Genomic DNA, 16,190 nt, shown 5'->3' with positions numbered 1-16,190 from the left:
TAGGGAAAAGGGATCACACAACAATGGCTAAAAAATGACACCACTGAGCAATTCTTTTTTAAAAAATATTAACCCATGCTAGAACAATTCTCATAAAGAGCTTATATATTCTTTTCCCTTTTTTCTTCTTTAGTTTCTATAATAGGACATGTGCACTTGTGAGAGAGAAAGAGAAAGTAAGAAATCAACTTCACAGGGGAATAGCCATGTGGGAATTCCTTCTCTTCTCCTCTATTCTCTTCTTAGGATTCCAGGCATGCATACAAACGTACCTGGAGTGGTTTTCAAGCTGCCGGGTCTGGGACTCAAACCACGTGATCAGCCATGTGGGATCCAATGGCCCTAAGCCTCCATACCTCCTGCTGGCCCAATAGCTTATATTTTTAAAGATAACTATTTGGAAACCTTTATTATGGAAGCATAGTCTAGATGGATATAAATCAAACAGTTTCATGAAAATCAATTCTAATATACTCCTACCTAGTCTCCATCCAGCTATAATTTCTAGTTTGATACAAGATGATCAGAAAGGCACATTAGTTAAGCAATAGTTAAGCAATAGGTCCTGCAGAACTATTAGAAGGACAGTGCAATACAAGTGCATGTACAGTATAGGTTCTTTCAAGTAGATCCTTGAGGGAAATAATCTGTCTCGATGATGACTGCGTATATACATGTGTATGTATGGGATATGTATATGTATAGATGTATGGAATATAGACAAATAAAACCAACTTTCCCAATAAAATTACAATGCCATCAAAATGACTTTCACTACAGGACATTAAGGGGGTCAGCAGGTAGCATGGTGGTTAGGGCACGAGACCTAGACTCCCACATGGCCGACCGTGGTTTGAGTCCCAGACGTGGCAGCCTGTTTTCTCGTGCTCCTTCTCTCTCTCTCTCTCACACACTCTCTCTCTCTGTTTCTCTCTGGTCAAATAAAATAATAATAATAATGATATATAAAAACTTTTCAGTAGATTATTAACAAAAAAATGTTCAAGTTTCAAATGTATGCAACTATAATGGCTTTTAATTATAAACAAATTGGTTAGCATTTGGAGATGACACTTAAATGAGGAAACACTAGTGAAACACAAAATATGCTCCCATGGTTTTTTTTTGTTTTGTTTAAGAAGTTTTTGCCTTAGGGTACATGCACTTGCCAGGGAGAGACAGACACAGTGAGAAGCAATTGAGAAATCAACCCCCGGGGGGATGGCCATGCCATAATCTCTTTTCCTCCATTCTCATCCCAGAATCTTGGGCACACACATACACACACACACACACACACTGGTGCAATTTTGAAGCCACCAGGTCCGAGACTCAAAACCACGGTTGGCTATGTGGGAGTCCAGCGATGTAACTGCTACACCATCTGCCTGTTCCACTCCCATAGCTTTTTAAACAATGAAACATGCTCCAATACTACAATTTAGTGAAGTTCACAGAGCTTATTCAGAAAAATGCATTACATTTATTGTGAGTGAGTTTCAAAATTAAAATGGAAAATTTATATTTAAAATTCATTTTTAGGTTTCTCAGTTGACACACTTCTTCTGAAGTACCCATGGGATAACTTGAAAATATCCCCAAATACAGTAACCCACCTATGTCATTTCCAGAAGAGTAGCTACCATGACTTTCTGTCTCCTCCAGAGACAGTATCTTAAATGACGCTAATGGCGTAGAACCCGGCTGAGTAGAGATCATTCCTCTGAATCGTGTTACTGTCCACGTCCGGACATGATTATTATCTGCACAGACTAGGCAGAAAGAGAACACAAAAAAGTTGTCAAATGTAGATTATAAGGGCACCATCAAAATCACTTTAATAAACATATTTTAATTCATTTCACTAGAATCGACATTAAACAGATGACGGTACATTTTGAGTGACATATTTATCTTAAAATTGTACTTTATTTGTACTGAGCTAACGAAAGTGAGAACTGAATATAGTTACCTTGCTGCAAATATAAGGTAACTAAGTAAACCTAAGGACCACTATAAAAGTAGTCCACATGTTATAAGTGTAAAAAGGCTTAAACCAGTATGTATGTGAGAGTGAAGATGCTGAAGGACTGGACAGTGGGGCAGTGGTAATGCACACTCTGTGAGTCTGACCAATAGAGGAAGATTTGGGGCTAGTGTCCAGAGACCTTTCTGAACACACTATGCCTGTGTGCCCACAATCCAGGACTGGCTGAGGCTCACGGTCAATCATGGCATGAAGACGCTGCTGGAGGTGCTGTCTCTCCATCTCTCTGGCTTGTGGTAGAAATAAATGTATTTAAAAACAAACAAACAAAAAAAAGGGGACCAGCAGATGGTGTAATGGCATCTCATGTAGTTGACTGTGATTCGAGTTCCAGACCTGGCAGCTTAAAACTCATGCCGGGTGCATGTGCATACTTGCCCCAAAATTCCAAGAGGAGAATGGAGAAGGAACTGCAGGGTGGTCATCACCCCAGGGGGTGATTTCTCACTTTCTGTCTCTCTATCTGTGGAGTGCATGTGCCCTATAGCAAAAATCTCTCTGAAAGACAAAAAGTAGTCTGGGACAGACGGAGGTGCAGCAGTAAAACAGGACACTCTACAAGGCGGAACCACATGAGAAGGGTCTTGGTTCTTGTCCAAGGACCTCCCTCAGTATGCCAGGCCCATGCCAGGTACATGCCTCCCACAGTATACCCGTGAACTGGGGTTGGAGGAAGCTAGAGGTAGACTGTGGCATTAAGACTCCGTTAGGGGTACATCTCTGTGTCTTGTTCTGTCTCGCTCATGGAAAAAAAAAGAATGAATTAACCTAAAGGTAAAAAAGTTTTAAATAGAGAAGATACTAGATATTATCCTGTTCTATAGCTAAAATATAATAGTGAACAGTTGCCTAATTTATTTTTTCCAACCATATAAACTGGTTTTACTTATATACTGAAATATTAAACAACCTAGGACCAAGAGTTACTGAAACACTATCAATGCAAGTGAAATCTGTCAGTTTCCTTAGAAGAATCAGCTATTTACTGTCCACTCACAATAACATTAAAGAAAATTAAGATCAGTACTAAAGTTGAGCATTATATTTTATCTAAAATAATAGAATCTCTATTTAAGGAACATTTACAACTAGTTTTATTAATTGTTTTAATGAAAATAATATTAAGAGCAAATATACAGAAATACCTCCTAACCCATTTTTATTGTGTTTTCTATCTGAATACTCTAATAGAAACTATACACCAAAAATTGTTATCACTAATACGAGAATCTATTTTGGCATGCCTAAATTAAAAAAAAAAAAAAAAAAAGAAAAATCGCTGGGCTGGCTCTGCAGCCTGGTGGTTGAGGCAGCCGAATCCCACATGGCCAACAGTGAGGTTTGAGGCCTGGACCCAGTGGCTTGAGAAACATCCTGGTGTGTGTGCATGTGTGCCCAAAATCTCAAGAAGAGGGAGAGATGGAAGAGAAAGGATTGCAGCAGCATGACTAGTCGCTTAGAGAGTGCTTTTTCTTCTCTCTCCCTCTACCCCTCTCTCTGAAGAATGCACATACCCTCTAGCAAAAAACAAAAAACAAAAGCATTTATTTGCCATTTATAATGATTTCAGAAAGTCTGTTATTATTAGCAGTGACCTAAGATTCATCAGTAAATAATAGCAAAGTACAAATAATAGTAAAAAACAAAATTCCTTACATATACGCACAGCATTTCCTACTAAGGTCAAATGTAAAACTTCCATCTTAAAAAAAAAAAAAAAAACTTTAGAAAGAAATTTCATTTGGAAAATAGTAATTAGTAATTATTATTCAGAATAATAATTTACATATTTTTGACTGATTCAATTGGACAATTATAGCAATTTTGTTAATATTATCTGAAGTCTTTATTTAAGACATTAAACACCATAAGAAAAAGAATGTCACTACATAATATGTTGATATCCACCAGGTGGCAGAATAACAACACTCAGTATACATAAAATACTCCAGATTTTTGGTTACACTGATTTTTCTCGACAAACTTACTTAAATTTCAAACCTACAAATAATATTTTATGTTAAAACACAAATTTTATAAAGTAGTTCATTGGCATTACATTCTCCAATAAGATTATGACCATGTAAAAATAATATAATTACCACTAGGAATCTCTTTAAACATTGTCATTTAAGCATTACAACCATCTTGCAAAATAATCTATTTTCTCGCAAATTAAACTGCCTTGTTTTATACACTAAAAATCATGCTAGGTGCATGTTTGTGCATGCTCTAAATCCCAGGAAGAGGATGGAGAAGAGACTGCAGTGTCAGTGGCCATCCCCCAACTCGTGGGGTTGACTTCTCATTTTTCTTCTCGCTGTCCATCTCTGTCTCTCTCCATTGAGCATACATGCCCTATGCAGGGGTGGAGGGGTGGGGGGGAGGGGGACTCAAATAAAAATCATGCTAGGTGCATGTTTGTGCATGCTCTAAATCCCAGGAAGAGGATGGAGAAGAGACTGCAGTGTCAGTGGCCATCCCCCAACTCGTGGGGTTGACTTCTCATTTTTCTTCTCGCTGTCCATCTCTGTCTCTCTCCATTGAGCATACATGCCCTATGCAGGGGTGGAGGGGTGGGGGGGAGGGGGACTCAAAAAAATAAAGTAAAATAGAAGGTAAAGAGAAGTTACTATGGAAATTTAGAAGGGAACTGATGATGACTCCAGCTGGTAGGCAGGCCACTATGAGAAGTGATATGATTTGTGGCATATGCTATAACAAAACCAACAGATCTTAACTGACAGAGAACACATACTGAGAAGTGAAAGGAAGGGCAGGATCAAGGGCGATTCCTAGATTTCCAGCTCAAGTAAATAAACAGATGATGGCATTGTACTAAATGACTTTCTAGAAAGACACTGAAAAGTTCTACTTTGTCCAGGTTAAATTAGAGATGCCTATTAAACATAAAACCAGAGATACAGACAATAGATATACGACTTGGGAACTCTCTGGATGGTTACGGGTACAGGAAAAGTCTGATGGTCATGGCATATGGATGATAATATTCCAGTCACCAGGGAAAGTACAGACAAAGAACACAAAGTCTAAGAAAGAGCTCTGGGCCGTACTTGGCAATGGGGATAAGAGGAGGAATCAGCGGTAGGCAGTGAGAATGACTCTGCAGTAGGCAGGTAGTATGAGGCGAGTATTATTTCATGAAAGCCTAAAGAAGAGACAGCTTTCAGGAAGGCATAATTCTAATCATACCACCTGAAATCACACATTCAGTAAAAGCATATTCATCTATGGACAAGACAACTCAGCTCTGCTTGATATTTACTTGAACTGAGAACAGTGAAAGATGCATTACCTTGTAGGTAGTCATCATATAAACAGGCCTGATACATGAAAATAATGTTTATAAAAAATCTAAGTTACGCAGGAACTGCTCTAACAAAGAGTTAATAAAAGACTACCCATGGGAACCAGCAGTTAGCATAATGGCTATGTTGCTGGACTCCCACGTAGTCGACCGCTGTTCGTGTCCCGGACCCGGTGGCTTAAAACTCACACCGGGTGCCTGCGCGTGCGTGCCCAAGATCCGGAGAGGAGAATGGAGGAGAAGGGATTGTGGTGTGACCATCCCCCCTGGGGGGTGATTTCTCGCTTTCTGTCTCTAAATAAATAAATAAATAAATAAATAAAAGACTACCCTAAAAAACAAACTTTACTGATGTATCTGACTGACAATTCAATTTTCACGAAATCTGGTAGAAATCATCTGTCATATACAATTAATTCATCAAAGGAATCCTATGGTGTAATCAGAAAATACTACTCGTAAAGGCCCAGTCCTTCATTGGTGGTTAGGTAATTAAGCTGGATCCCATATGGGTGACCATGTGGTTCGAGTCCGAGATCCAGTAGTTTGAAAAACACACTGGGCACATGTGCGTGTATGCATGCGTGCGTGCGTGACCAAAATCCTGAGAGGAGGGAAAAGTGGAGGAAAAGGGATTACTACATTCTCTACTGGGGGTGCTTTTACACTTTTCCTCTCTCTCTGTGTCTGGAGAGTGCATGCACCCTCTGGCAAAAAAGTAAGAAATTTAAAAGTAGCACTCATTAAACTTAAAGATTAGTATTTATTTTTTTACGCCTAGTATCCAATTTTGAAACTTTTATGTGATAACTGCAAACTCAACAAATGTTTTCTCCAAATAATGTCTTTATACATTTTACTAATTTTTCATATTTTTGCAAGATGATCAAAGCCAAAATACACATTTAAGCCTACAACTTTAAACCTTAAGGCAATAAAGTACATTGATTTAAAATACAAACTTAGAGGATTTCTTAAATAAAAAAAAAATCCTTCTTAAATGGGAAATACAATATGCCACAAGAACCAAGACATTAGAATACTGAGTAAATATAAGACATATGTTCCAAATTTAGGTATCCTATAATTAGGCAAAACCAAAGAAGTCTTTAAAAGACAATCACAGGACCATCAGGTGGCAAGGTGGTTAAGACACTGGACTCCCACATGGCTGACGGTGGTTTGAGTCCTGGACCTGGCAGCTTGCTTTCTCATTTATCCTTTCTCTCTCTCTCTCTCATCAAATTAAAAAATAATAGTAGTAAATATGACTAAGTAAGTCTTTAAAAAAAAAAAAAAGACAATCATAACATTTCTTCAATTACTACTCTACCATTTCTTTCAGTAGCTTTTTAAATAATTATTTTATTTAACTTTACTTATTTATTTTAATTTGACCAGAGAGGGGGAGAGTGGGGGGGAGACAGAAAGTGAGAAAGCAAGCCACCAGATAAAGGACTTGAATCAGGGTCGGTCACGTGGGAGTCCAGCGCCCTTAAGCACCATGCCACCTGTCGGCCCCTCCTTTAGTATATTTTTATCAAATAAAACACAGCTTTTACACCATTTTAATTTTTAGGAGTATTAGGACCAGCAGATAGTGTAATGGCTATGTTGCTCAACTCCCATGTGGCTGATTATATGGTTCAAGTCCTGCACCTAGCAGCTTAAAACTCATGCCAGGCACGTGTGCATGCGTGCCCAAAATCCCAAGAGGAGAAGGAATTGTAGCATGGTCATTCTCCCAGCATTTCTTGCTTTCTGTCTCTTTCACTCTCTCTAACGAAAACATGCACCCTTTAGTAAAAATTTCTCTAAAAGAAAAATTAGAAAAAAAAAAAAATTTGGAACCAGCAATTGGTATAATGGCTATGTTGCTGGACTCCCATGTAGTCAACAGCAGTTTGAGTCCTGGACCCGGTAGCTTAAACTCATGCTGAGCACGTGTGTGTGTGTGTGTGTGTGTGTGTGCCCAACATTCCGAGAGGAGAATGGAGGAGATTGCAGTATGGCCATCCCCCCGGGGGGTGATTTCTCGCTTTCTGTCTGTCTCCCTGGCGAGCACATGTGTCCTATAACAGAAACCTCTCAAAAAAAAAAAAAAATTGTAGCAATATAAAAAAAGTTATGTATTGTACAAAGTTATCACTCCTTATTAATACTAATAAAATCCCTTTACCTGATACAAGATGCTTCTCTGAAAGCATGATTTTTGTAACAGGACTTCGGTGAACTGTGAAAGTCTGAAAAAGCTGAGGCCCAGACCCCACAGTCTCTGGGTGCTGCACAATCACTCGTACTGCTCCGGAACTCGTACCATAGGCAATCTCAATCCAGTTACCACTGACACCTACACAGATTCAAAAGGTGAAGGATGGTGTGTTAGATGACAATAAAAGGAAAGCTGTCCTTGCAAAGCTGCTGTTTTCATCTGTCTCCTTACAGAGTGCCTGAGACACAGGAGGTACTCAACATATGTTTTAAAATATTGAATTATCCCTGAATAGTCAAATTGTTAGTATATATTATTTAACAATTTCAAAACACTGAAATATGGAATAAACACACCCATGAGAACATTTATATCATACTTACCTATGTTGCCTCTTCTAATCATGTACAACTAACCAGGTCAAATTCTGCTGTGACTTTTTTTTTTCTCATTTTAAGTGCTCAACTCCATCACAAAATTAAACAGAAGAGAGCTCAGTGACTTGTATTCTTAAAAAGGTAAGAGAACCTCTTAGCTTTACTAGCTGTTCTTTCACCTAAAAATAAATGAATCAAAGAAAAAAGGGTATGCTATAGAAAACACTTTGTATATAATCTGAACAATGACTCCATTTTCATGTCTTCCCTTGCCACCATAAAAGACCTGTAAAACTTTTAATTTTGTATCCACTGTTTAACAAGATTGCAAAAAATAAAAACAAAAACAAAAAAAATTTTTAAAAATCCACATCTCTGTTTTAAGCATAAGGCAGCAGACTTTTTGACAAAAGAGATTGATAGCGAGTATTTTAAATTTTGCATGTCATATTGTCTCTGTCAAAACCTCTCAATTCTGTCACTGTGGCACAAAAGTAGTCAAAGACAACATACGGTAATAACACATTTGAATCTATTAACGTTACTGGAGACCTTAATATTCCTTACAGTACCTTTCAGTAGAGATCGTTTTTTAAAAATAACCTTTAACTTTTATTGTTTAAGTTAATAAACGCATTACAGGAAACTGAAAAACACAAGAAGCAAAGAGCAAAGTCATCACAATCACGAATTGGGCATTTGCTTTGTCCTTCTAGGTCCTGTCTGTGTACAGACACACCACCCAACTTCATGTGACTGAGGTTTACAGCATGTATGATGCTTTCTCACACTCATAAATATTTATAGTTAGAAGAAGTCCCAAAGCCTGGAATATTTTGATAACAAAGAATATACCACATCAACTCAACTATTAAGAAAATTGCAATCCTACTTTTCTTAGGGACAAAAATTTCACAGAAAACAAAAAGAGCAGTAGGCTTCCAGCAAACATATCCACAGTTATGATTAAAATACTGAATTTCTTTCTTTTCTTTTCTTTTTTTTTTTTTTTTTTTTGGGGGGGGGGGGGGTTTTTTTTTTTTTGGGGGGGGAGAGGTTTTTGCTATAGGGAGCATGTGCTCACCAGAAAGACGGAGAGAGACAGAAAGCGAGAAATCACCCCCTGGGGGGATGGCCCCACACCACAATCCCTTCTCCTCCATTCTCTTCTTAGGATCTTGGGCATGTACGCACACGCACCTGGCATGAGTTTAAGCCCCAGGACCAGGACTCGAACCATGGTCAGTTACATGGGAGTCCAGCAACAAAGCCATTACATCAGCTGCTGGTCCCAAAATATTGCATTTCTTTTATGCTCAATTTAAACATAAAGCAACAGAGAATGCTAAATGTAATGCTCTTAAGAAAAAACATTATCAGCTCTATACCATTAAAATATTAGTAAGGGGGGGCCAGAAGGTGGCATGGTTGGTGAAGGTGTTAAGACTCCCACATGGTCGAAGTCCCCGACCCAGTAGCTCCCTTTCTCACTTTTTTCTCTCCCACTCTCTGTCTCTCCCTGGTGAGAGTGTGTATCCTAAAGCAAATTATAAAAACAAATAATAATGATAAATAAAATTAAATAAATATTTCTTTAAAAAATATATTAGTAACGGTTGTTTCCACTGACTTATTCCTATGTTCTAGCGAAAGATGAACATATACTAATGGCCATCATCAAAATGTAAACATGACTTACATACAAATTTTAAATTTCCCATTTATATTTACCTTTCACCGTAAAATACAAAAATTTTTAACACTTATTTTTATTGCAATGGCCTCTGAAAGGCAATGAGTTTAAACTTCCACATAAAACATCTTTTTTTTCCTACAACTTAACCTTTAAAATTCCCAAAGAAATAAGCTCATTTCCCAATACAGAGGAATGGTCTAAGTCTAAGAGCTATTTGTTTTTTTTTTGTTGTTGTTATGAAAATAATAAGCTTCTATCTTCATACTATAATAAATTATTTTAATTAAAAGAGAAATATGCACAAGATTTCTTTCTAATTTCAGTTAACACTGCAACAGTGGGGTTTAACAAATACAATCACAGGGGAAAAGTTCTAATTTCCCATCTCAAAGTACATTTGTTTACTCATCGTACTTGACATCATATAAGACCACATATAAATTTTAAACTAATAGAGAAGAAAGCCTTAGCACAGCAGTTCTTAAAAGAAAGGAGCAGATTAGTTTTACCTAGCCACATAATAAGCTAATGAATAAAAACAAACTCTCAACCAACTTCTAGAATTGTAATCGACAATATACTAACTTGTTTTGGGCGTGAGGTAAACACTCAGAGCAGTAATAGCATCGTTAGAAGGATCATGATAAAGTTCCGTTACAAGAAGATCATTATCCTTCATTCGCAAAGGGAACTTCTGCATATCTAAAAAATAAAAATTTTCCATAGCGTAAACATGAGCAATATATCCATTTACAACTAAAAAAGTAAGGTTTTCTTGTTGAGATTTTAAAGATCATATTAAATAGGAGCGTTTTAAGTGTCTGTACACTTACCTATGTAGTATATTGATCCATTGTTACATCCCAGTAGAAGGAATGACCCAGCAGTGTCATAACTAGTTATAGGAACAACATCTTGAACCTGAGGCAGTAACATTATTAATAGATGTTAGATAATTATTTCTGTTTTCTGATCTAATTCCTCAAAACTCTGATTCTTTCGATAAAAAGGCAAACAACATCCAATTTTAGTAGGGCTTAGAAATCCACTTTCTTCAAGTGTGCATGCATGTATGTACACATGCCAGAGAGAACCTGAAGAGCCATCAGTACAGACCCTTTAACAGAGTTTTTAAAAAGTGTACTTCCATGGGACCAGCAGTTAGTGTAATGCTATGTCACTGGACTCCCACGTAGCCGATCGCGGTTCACATCCCGGACCCAGTGGCTTAAACTCATGCTGGGCGCGTGTGTGTGCATGCCCAAGATCCCAAGAGGAGAATGGAGGAGAAGGGATTGAGGTGTGGCCATCCCCCCTGGGGGGTGATTTCTTGCTTTCTATCTCTCTGTCTCTCTCTGTCTGGTGAGCGCACGCGCCCTATGGCAAAAACCTCTCCAAAAAAAAGAAAAAAGAAAAGTGTACTTCCACAACAGCACTTTCCTCTGAATTTGGATACTGTGTCTCCTCTTTCCTGCACATCACCAGGACCACAGCTCACTGAAACTGTAGGCCAAGTGTAGCAGATCCCTTTCTCCCTCCCTTTCCTTTCTCACACAGAGAATGAATGACATGCCCAAAGTCACTAAGTAAGAAACACAGTCAGACCTGGCAGTCAGAGCAACTGATTCCCAGATATTACTTGATTCCTTGATCATTTGTATCACAATTTCCTTGAAAAGGTAATGTTCTTCACTTTCATTCATCTCATTAGTGATTATCCCTGCTTTCTAGGAACAGGCAAGGCAAACAGAAATTTCTTATGGCTTTGTCGTATAGAAAAATCCATTTCCCAAGCAAATCAATCTAGTTTACAAATGAATAACTGCCTGTATTCACACTAAAAAAAGAGCAATGGACATGGGTTTTACTAAAAAACAAAATAAACAGAGCACCTAGTGTTTGAGTAGTGGCAATAAATGAATCTTCCCTATTTATAGCAGGCCACAGAGATATGTGAAATGTCAGAGGCAACACTTAAATGAAATATTAGCTGTCAAGTTTTGCATATAAATGCAAAAAAGTCTCTCAAATAATTTAAAAGTAAAAAATGTTGAGACTTATTTGTCACATTTGTTTTTCATCCAAAAGGTTAAATTCTGAACATTTCTACTTAACATTTGAATACTTTTTATGTGCCAGATATTATCCAAGACAATAAGTACTGACTTGGAGATAAGGGATATGAGGTACCACTTGTGCTCTGTAGGAGCTGGTCAACTTGTAAGAAAGAAAGAAAAATAAATGACAATTACAGTATGATAGGCACTAAAACAGTCACAGAGGAGCGAGAAGGACTGTCATCTCAGGGCCGGGAGAGTGGAGATGAAGAAGAGAAGCTTGACGGCGAAAGTCAACAAGAAGAAGGAGGGAGAAAGGTAATGTCTAGCAAGTTAAAAAGGACAGATACTGTGTCTACCCTCTTTATAAAATAAAACAAAACAAAAAAAGAGCTAAACCTTGGGAACACTGATTTGCTATCTTTGCAAAGAACCCAATGATCATCAGGTCAGGCTTCTAATTACAGTCAAGGCCAATACATTTTGCAGTTGGAGAACACTCAGAACTTTTCCATTACATGTAAAAAGCTGAAAGAATGGAAGGAAGACTGCTTTACATACTACTGCCCAATTTTCTCATCCCATTTAGCTGTATCTTTCTAGTTACACCACCATGAAAGAGCTTCAAGCCCTCCCCCAGAACCTTTTTAGCAGCAAGATGGAGGCAAATGAGGCCATGAGATTCATCTCTTTGAATCATTTTTCAAAGAGAGATGAGCAACAGCCCAGAATCTCCCAGGACATATCTCAGTCAAACATGTTTTACTGTTTGTTCTCCAGAAGGATAGGCTTTAGGATTATAGCATCCCCACCTCTGTTTTTCTGTAATCCGTCATACTGTCCTGCTTTTCTTTCAGCGTCTATCCCTCAGTACGGGGAGAACAGAAGTAGAGGAGGAGCAGGGGTACAAAAGAGTTAGTACCGAGCTCTCTCCTAGCACAAACAAGGAGGCAGCCACTGTGTGGCCCTGCTTCTTTACCCTAAAACTTCATGTCAGGAACCTGCAAAATGTACTATTTATATATATGGTTCTATCATGTGGTCACAAATGTTAGATGTAAGTAGATTTTTTTCTTAAGGTAGTGTATAGTGATTACCACTAATTTCTAAATGTAAATTTCTTTATAATTTTTTTTTGAGAGATTTTCACTGTAGGGCGCGTGCGCTCGCCAGACAGACAGAGAGAGACATAGAGACAGAAAGCGAGAAATCACCCCCCAGGGGGGATGGTCACGCCGCAATCCCCTCTCCTCCATTCTCCCCTCGGGATCTTGGGCATGCACGCACACGCGCCCAGCGTGAGTTTTAAGCCACCGGGTCCGGGACACGAACCGCGGTCGACTACGTGGGAGTCCAGTGACATAGCCATTACGCTAACTGCTGGTTCCCTTTATAATTTTTTTTTTGATAGGTTTTTGCTATAGGGTGCTTGTGCTCACCAGAAAGCCAGAGAGACAGAGACAGAAAGCCAGATATCACCCCTTGGGGTGATGGTCACACCGCAATCCTTTTTTCTCTACTCTCCTCTTGGGATCTTGGGTATGCACGTACATGTGCCTGGCGTGAGCTTAAGTCACCAGGTCTGGGACTTGAACTGCAGTCGACTACATGGGAATCCAGCAACATAGCCATTTCACCATCTACTGGTCCCTGTAATTTGAAAATAATTTTTTCTTTCTTTTTGGCCATAGAGCACATGTACTCACCAGAGACACAGACAGAAGGAAAGTGAGGAGGGATGGCCACAACAAAATCCTTTCTCCTCCATTATTCTCTCAGGATTTTGGGCATGCATGCACACACACACCCTAAATGATTTTCAAGCTAACAGGTCCAGGGCTTGAATTGCACAGTTGGCCTCATGAGAGTCCAGCACCCCCAGCTACCATGACACCTGCTAGCCCTAGAATCCTTTAATCATAATCTCTATACCTGTTAAATTATCATAATTTTTTACAGTATGTTTCAATCTTCATCTATTACACTTTTTAAAGAATTATTTTATTTTATTATTATTATTTTTTTTTTAAATTTGCTACAGGAGATGTGTTCACCAGAGAGAGAGAGACAAAGAGACAAAGTGAGAAAGCAAGCTGTCAGGTCTAGTCCTAAAACCATGGTTGGCCATGTAGGAGTCCAGTGCTTTAACCACCATGCCACCTGCTGGCCTCACCCATTAAATTTTAAATAATCAGTTATCTAAATTTACCAGAATATTCACTAACTTCTTTCTTAACCATAGCTTAATGAGTTCTACCTCCTACCCGTCAGTACAAACTACTTTTCAAAAGGCATTTTACCAGTCCTTTTATTGAGGGTTCCAAGTGATAAACTCAACATTGTCTAGAAACATCTATCCCATTCATATTTGAATGAGTTTTACTGTGTATGAAATCCTAGGCTGAACGTATTCTATTTGGTTTCGTGTCTGCATCTAGGAATGTAAATGGTTCTAGACCAGTTTCTTGAGTTGGGGTTCTCACACCACAGAGCCACCTCTGTGCTTCAATTCACCTATGCATACTCCAAGTTTGAATATTTTGGTTTCAATTTCTCATGGATGGATACACCATCATTTCCCAATCCAATATATCAAATATGTCAAACTTTGCTGTTTCAAGATTAATGGGGAAAATTTTCCCAGTCTTCTTCTCAAAGGCAGACAGACCTTCGAAGCTTCACCTCTTGGCAAGAGGCTCAAATTCCATTGTCATAAGAAGCCATGACTCCTATTTTTCCATTCCTGATACAAGGTATGCAAGCATGTATAAACAAATAAACGAATAATTTAATGCTTTATACAGACAGCACATACAAATATGGTTTCCATAATTGGTACCCTGTTTTTCCGTATGTCTGCAGAGAGAGAGCCTATGCCAGCTCCTTTGGCTGTCTTACTGTAAATTCTAAGTGAGCAAATACAACATATTTGGGACAATGATCAGAACACAATAGATACCTAAACATCGATTCTTTCTCCAATGGATTATGGGCCTGGCTTCCACTGTGTCCATATTTCTATACCTAACTCACAGAGGTCTGAAGACCATTACCAAAAGAAAATAATAAAGCAGCATCGGCCTGCTTCGGACCTCAGTGCTATAGGTGCCTCACACCAGGAAAGGACAGACATGAAACCAAATGGACCCCTTCAATTCCCATCCAGCCTAGCCCATCAAGTCACAGACATGCACTCTGGATCCTTGTTCCTGGAGCCCATGTTTCCTCCTCTAACTCGGCCTCCACTGTTCCCGCGAAGGACAGGCTGTCAGTCACTCAGACGGTGATTCTAATGATCTTTAGTCCTCGGAATGCACGCAGGTTCTCTGAGCCCTCAGGAAGTGAAGGACACAGTGACTTTCCAGGACTAAATCCCCAAACCCACTCTTTAGTATGAGAATGAAACATGTTATTATCTATGTGGCCACGGCAAGTCTAAATTTAATTAGAACTTAGGAAATAATACCTAAAAGTTGTTGGTTTATTATGTAACTCAACCTAGGTAACCCATATGACAACACTACTTAATTCCTTATCAATCTTTTCAGACTTTATTTTGTGTGTGTAGGGGGATTAAACAAAAAAAGGAAGCAAGAAGCTGAAACATTCTTTTAAAAAACATTTCTCTTTTTTTTTTCTTAGCTAGATCAGATACAATTTATAAAACTTTTATTAATATTTTACTGAAGCTGTCCTGATGACAGCTGCTATGTCAACGAAAATTTCACAACAGCTTCTAGGCTTACACATACACACATATTTTTTAGTGGCTCACCTGACTCAAATACTTGCAATCAACCTTAATTATACAACTAGAGAACTACAAGAATAGTCCTGTGTGCTTCTGATGTTACTCATCCGCAGAACTGTTGCTACAGGCCAGATCAGAACTTATTCAACCAGTGTCACAGCAGTCATAGGAGTCAGCCTCAGGTCAGAATTGTCTGTTGAGGTTTATGGATCAAATGCTGAGATTTCATTGCATACCACCTCTGTACTACACTACAAAGAAATTCATCTAGGTGAGTCATAAGCATGTTTCTGCATGAATGCTCAACTTCCCCAAGGTCTTTCTGAACTGTGTAACAAATCTACTTTTCAAATACAGTTTTCAATTAATGCACATACCAAACAAGAAGCCCTGCGTTATACACAAAACTACAGGCTTAAGACTAAGTATTCATTTGAAATGTTAGTGCAAACCTCAGGACCTTAAGGATATTAAGACTTTTATAGGGCCAGGCAGTCGTGCAGTGGTAACACAACTAGACCCACAGGAGAGAAGGTCCTGAGTTCGCACCCCAGGACCTGTCTGCACAATGGGTATGCTTGTGCTTCCCCAAGATTCAGGCTGACTGAGACTAGAGGGTGGCTTGTAGTATAAAGGCCTTGTTGGAGTTGCCTCTCTCTCAGGACAGAAGTAAATATACTTAAAAAAAAAAAAAAAAAAAAAAGTTTGAATAATTTTTGAAA

The 16,190-nt window shown here is 38.6% G+C and overlaps 1 protein-coding gene across 1 annotated transcript in view; it reads right to left on the bottom strand.

The window, feature by feature from the left end:
• The window catches only part of KCTD3 (potassium channel tetramerization domain containing 3), a 103,512-nt gene that overhangs the window by 22,994 nt on the left and 64,328 nt on the right, over positions 1-16,190 (bottom strand). Inside the window, exons 17-20 of the mRNA XM_027774710.1 lie at positions 10,494-10,581; positions 10,246-10,362; positions 7,555-7,725; positions 1,617-1,772 (exon numbers count right to left, since the gene is read on the bottom strand). Of these exons, the coding sequence (XP_027630511.1) occupies positions 1,617-1,772; positions 7,555-7,725; positions 10,246-10,362; positions 10,494-10,581 (532 nt within the window). The remainder of the gene's footprint in view (positions 1-1,616; positions 1,773-7,554; positions 7,726-10,245; positions 10,363-10,493; positions 10,582-16,190) is intronic.

This window comes from Tupaia chinensis, unplaced genomic scaffold (genome assembly GCF_000334495.1).
Source record: "Tupaia chinensis unplaced genomic scaffold, TupChi_1.0 Scaffold000473_1, whole genome shotgun sequence".
NCBI lineage: Eukaryota > Metazoa > Chordata > Mammalia > Scandentia > Tupaiidae > Tupaia > Tupaia belangeri.
This window is presented reverse-complemented; position numbering and strand designations above follow the sequence as displayed.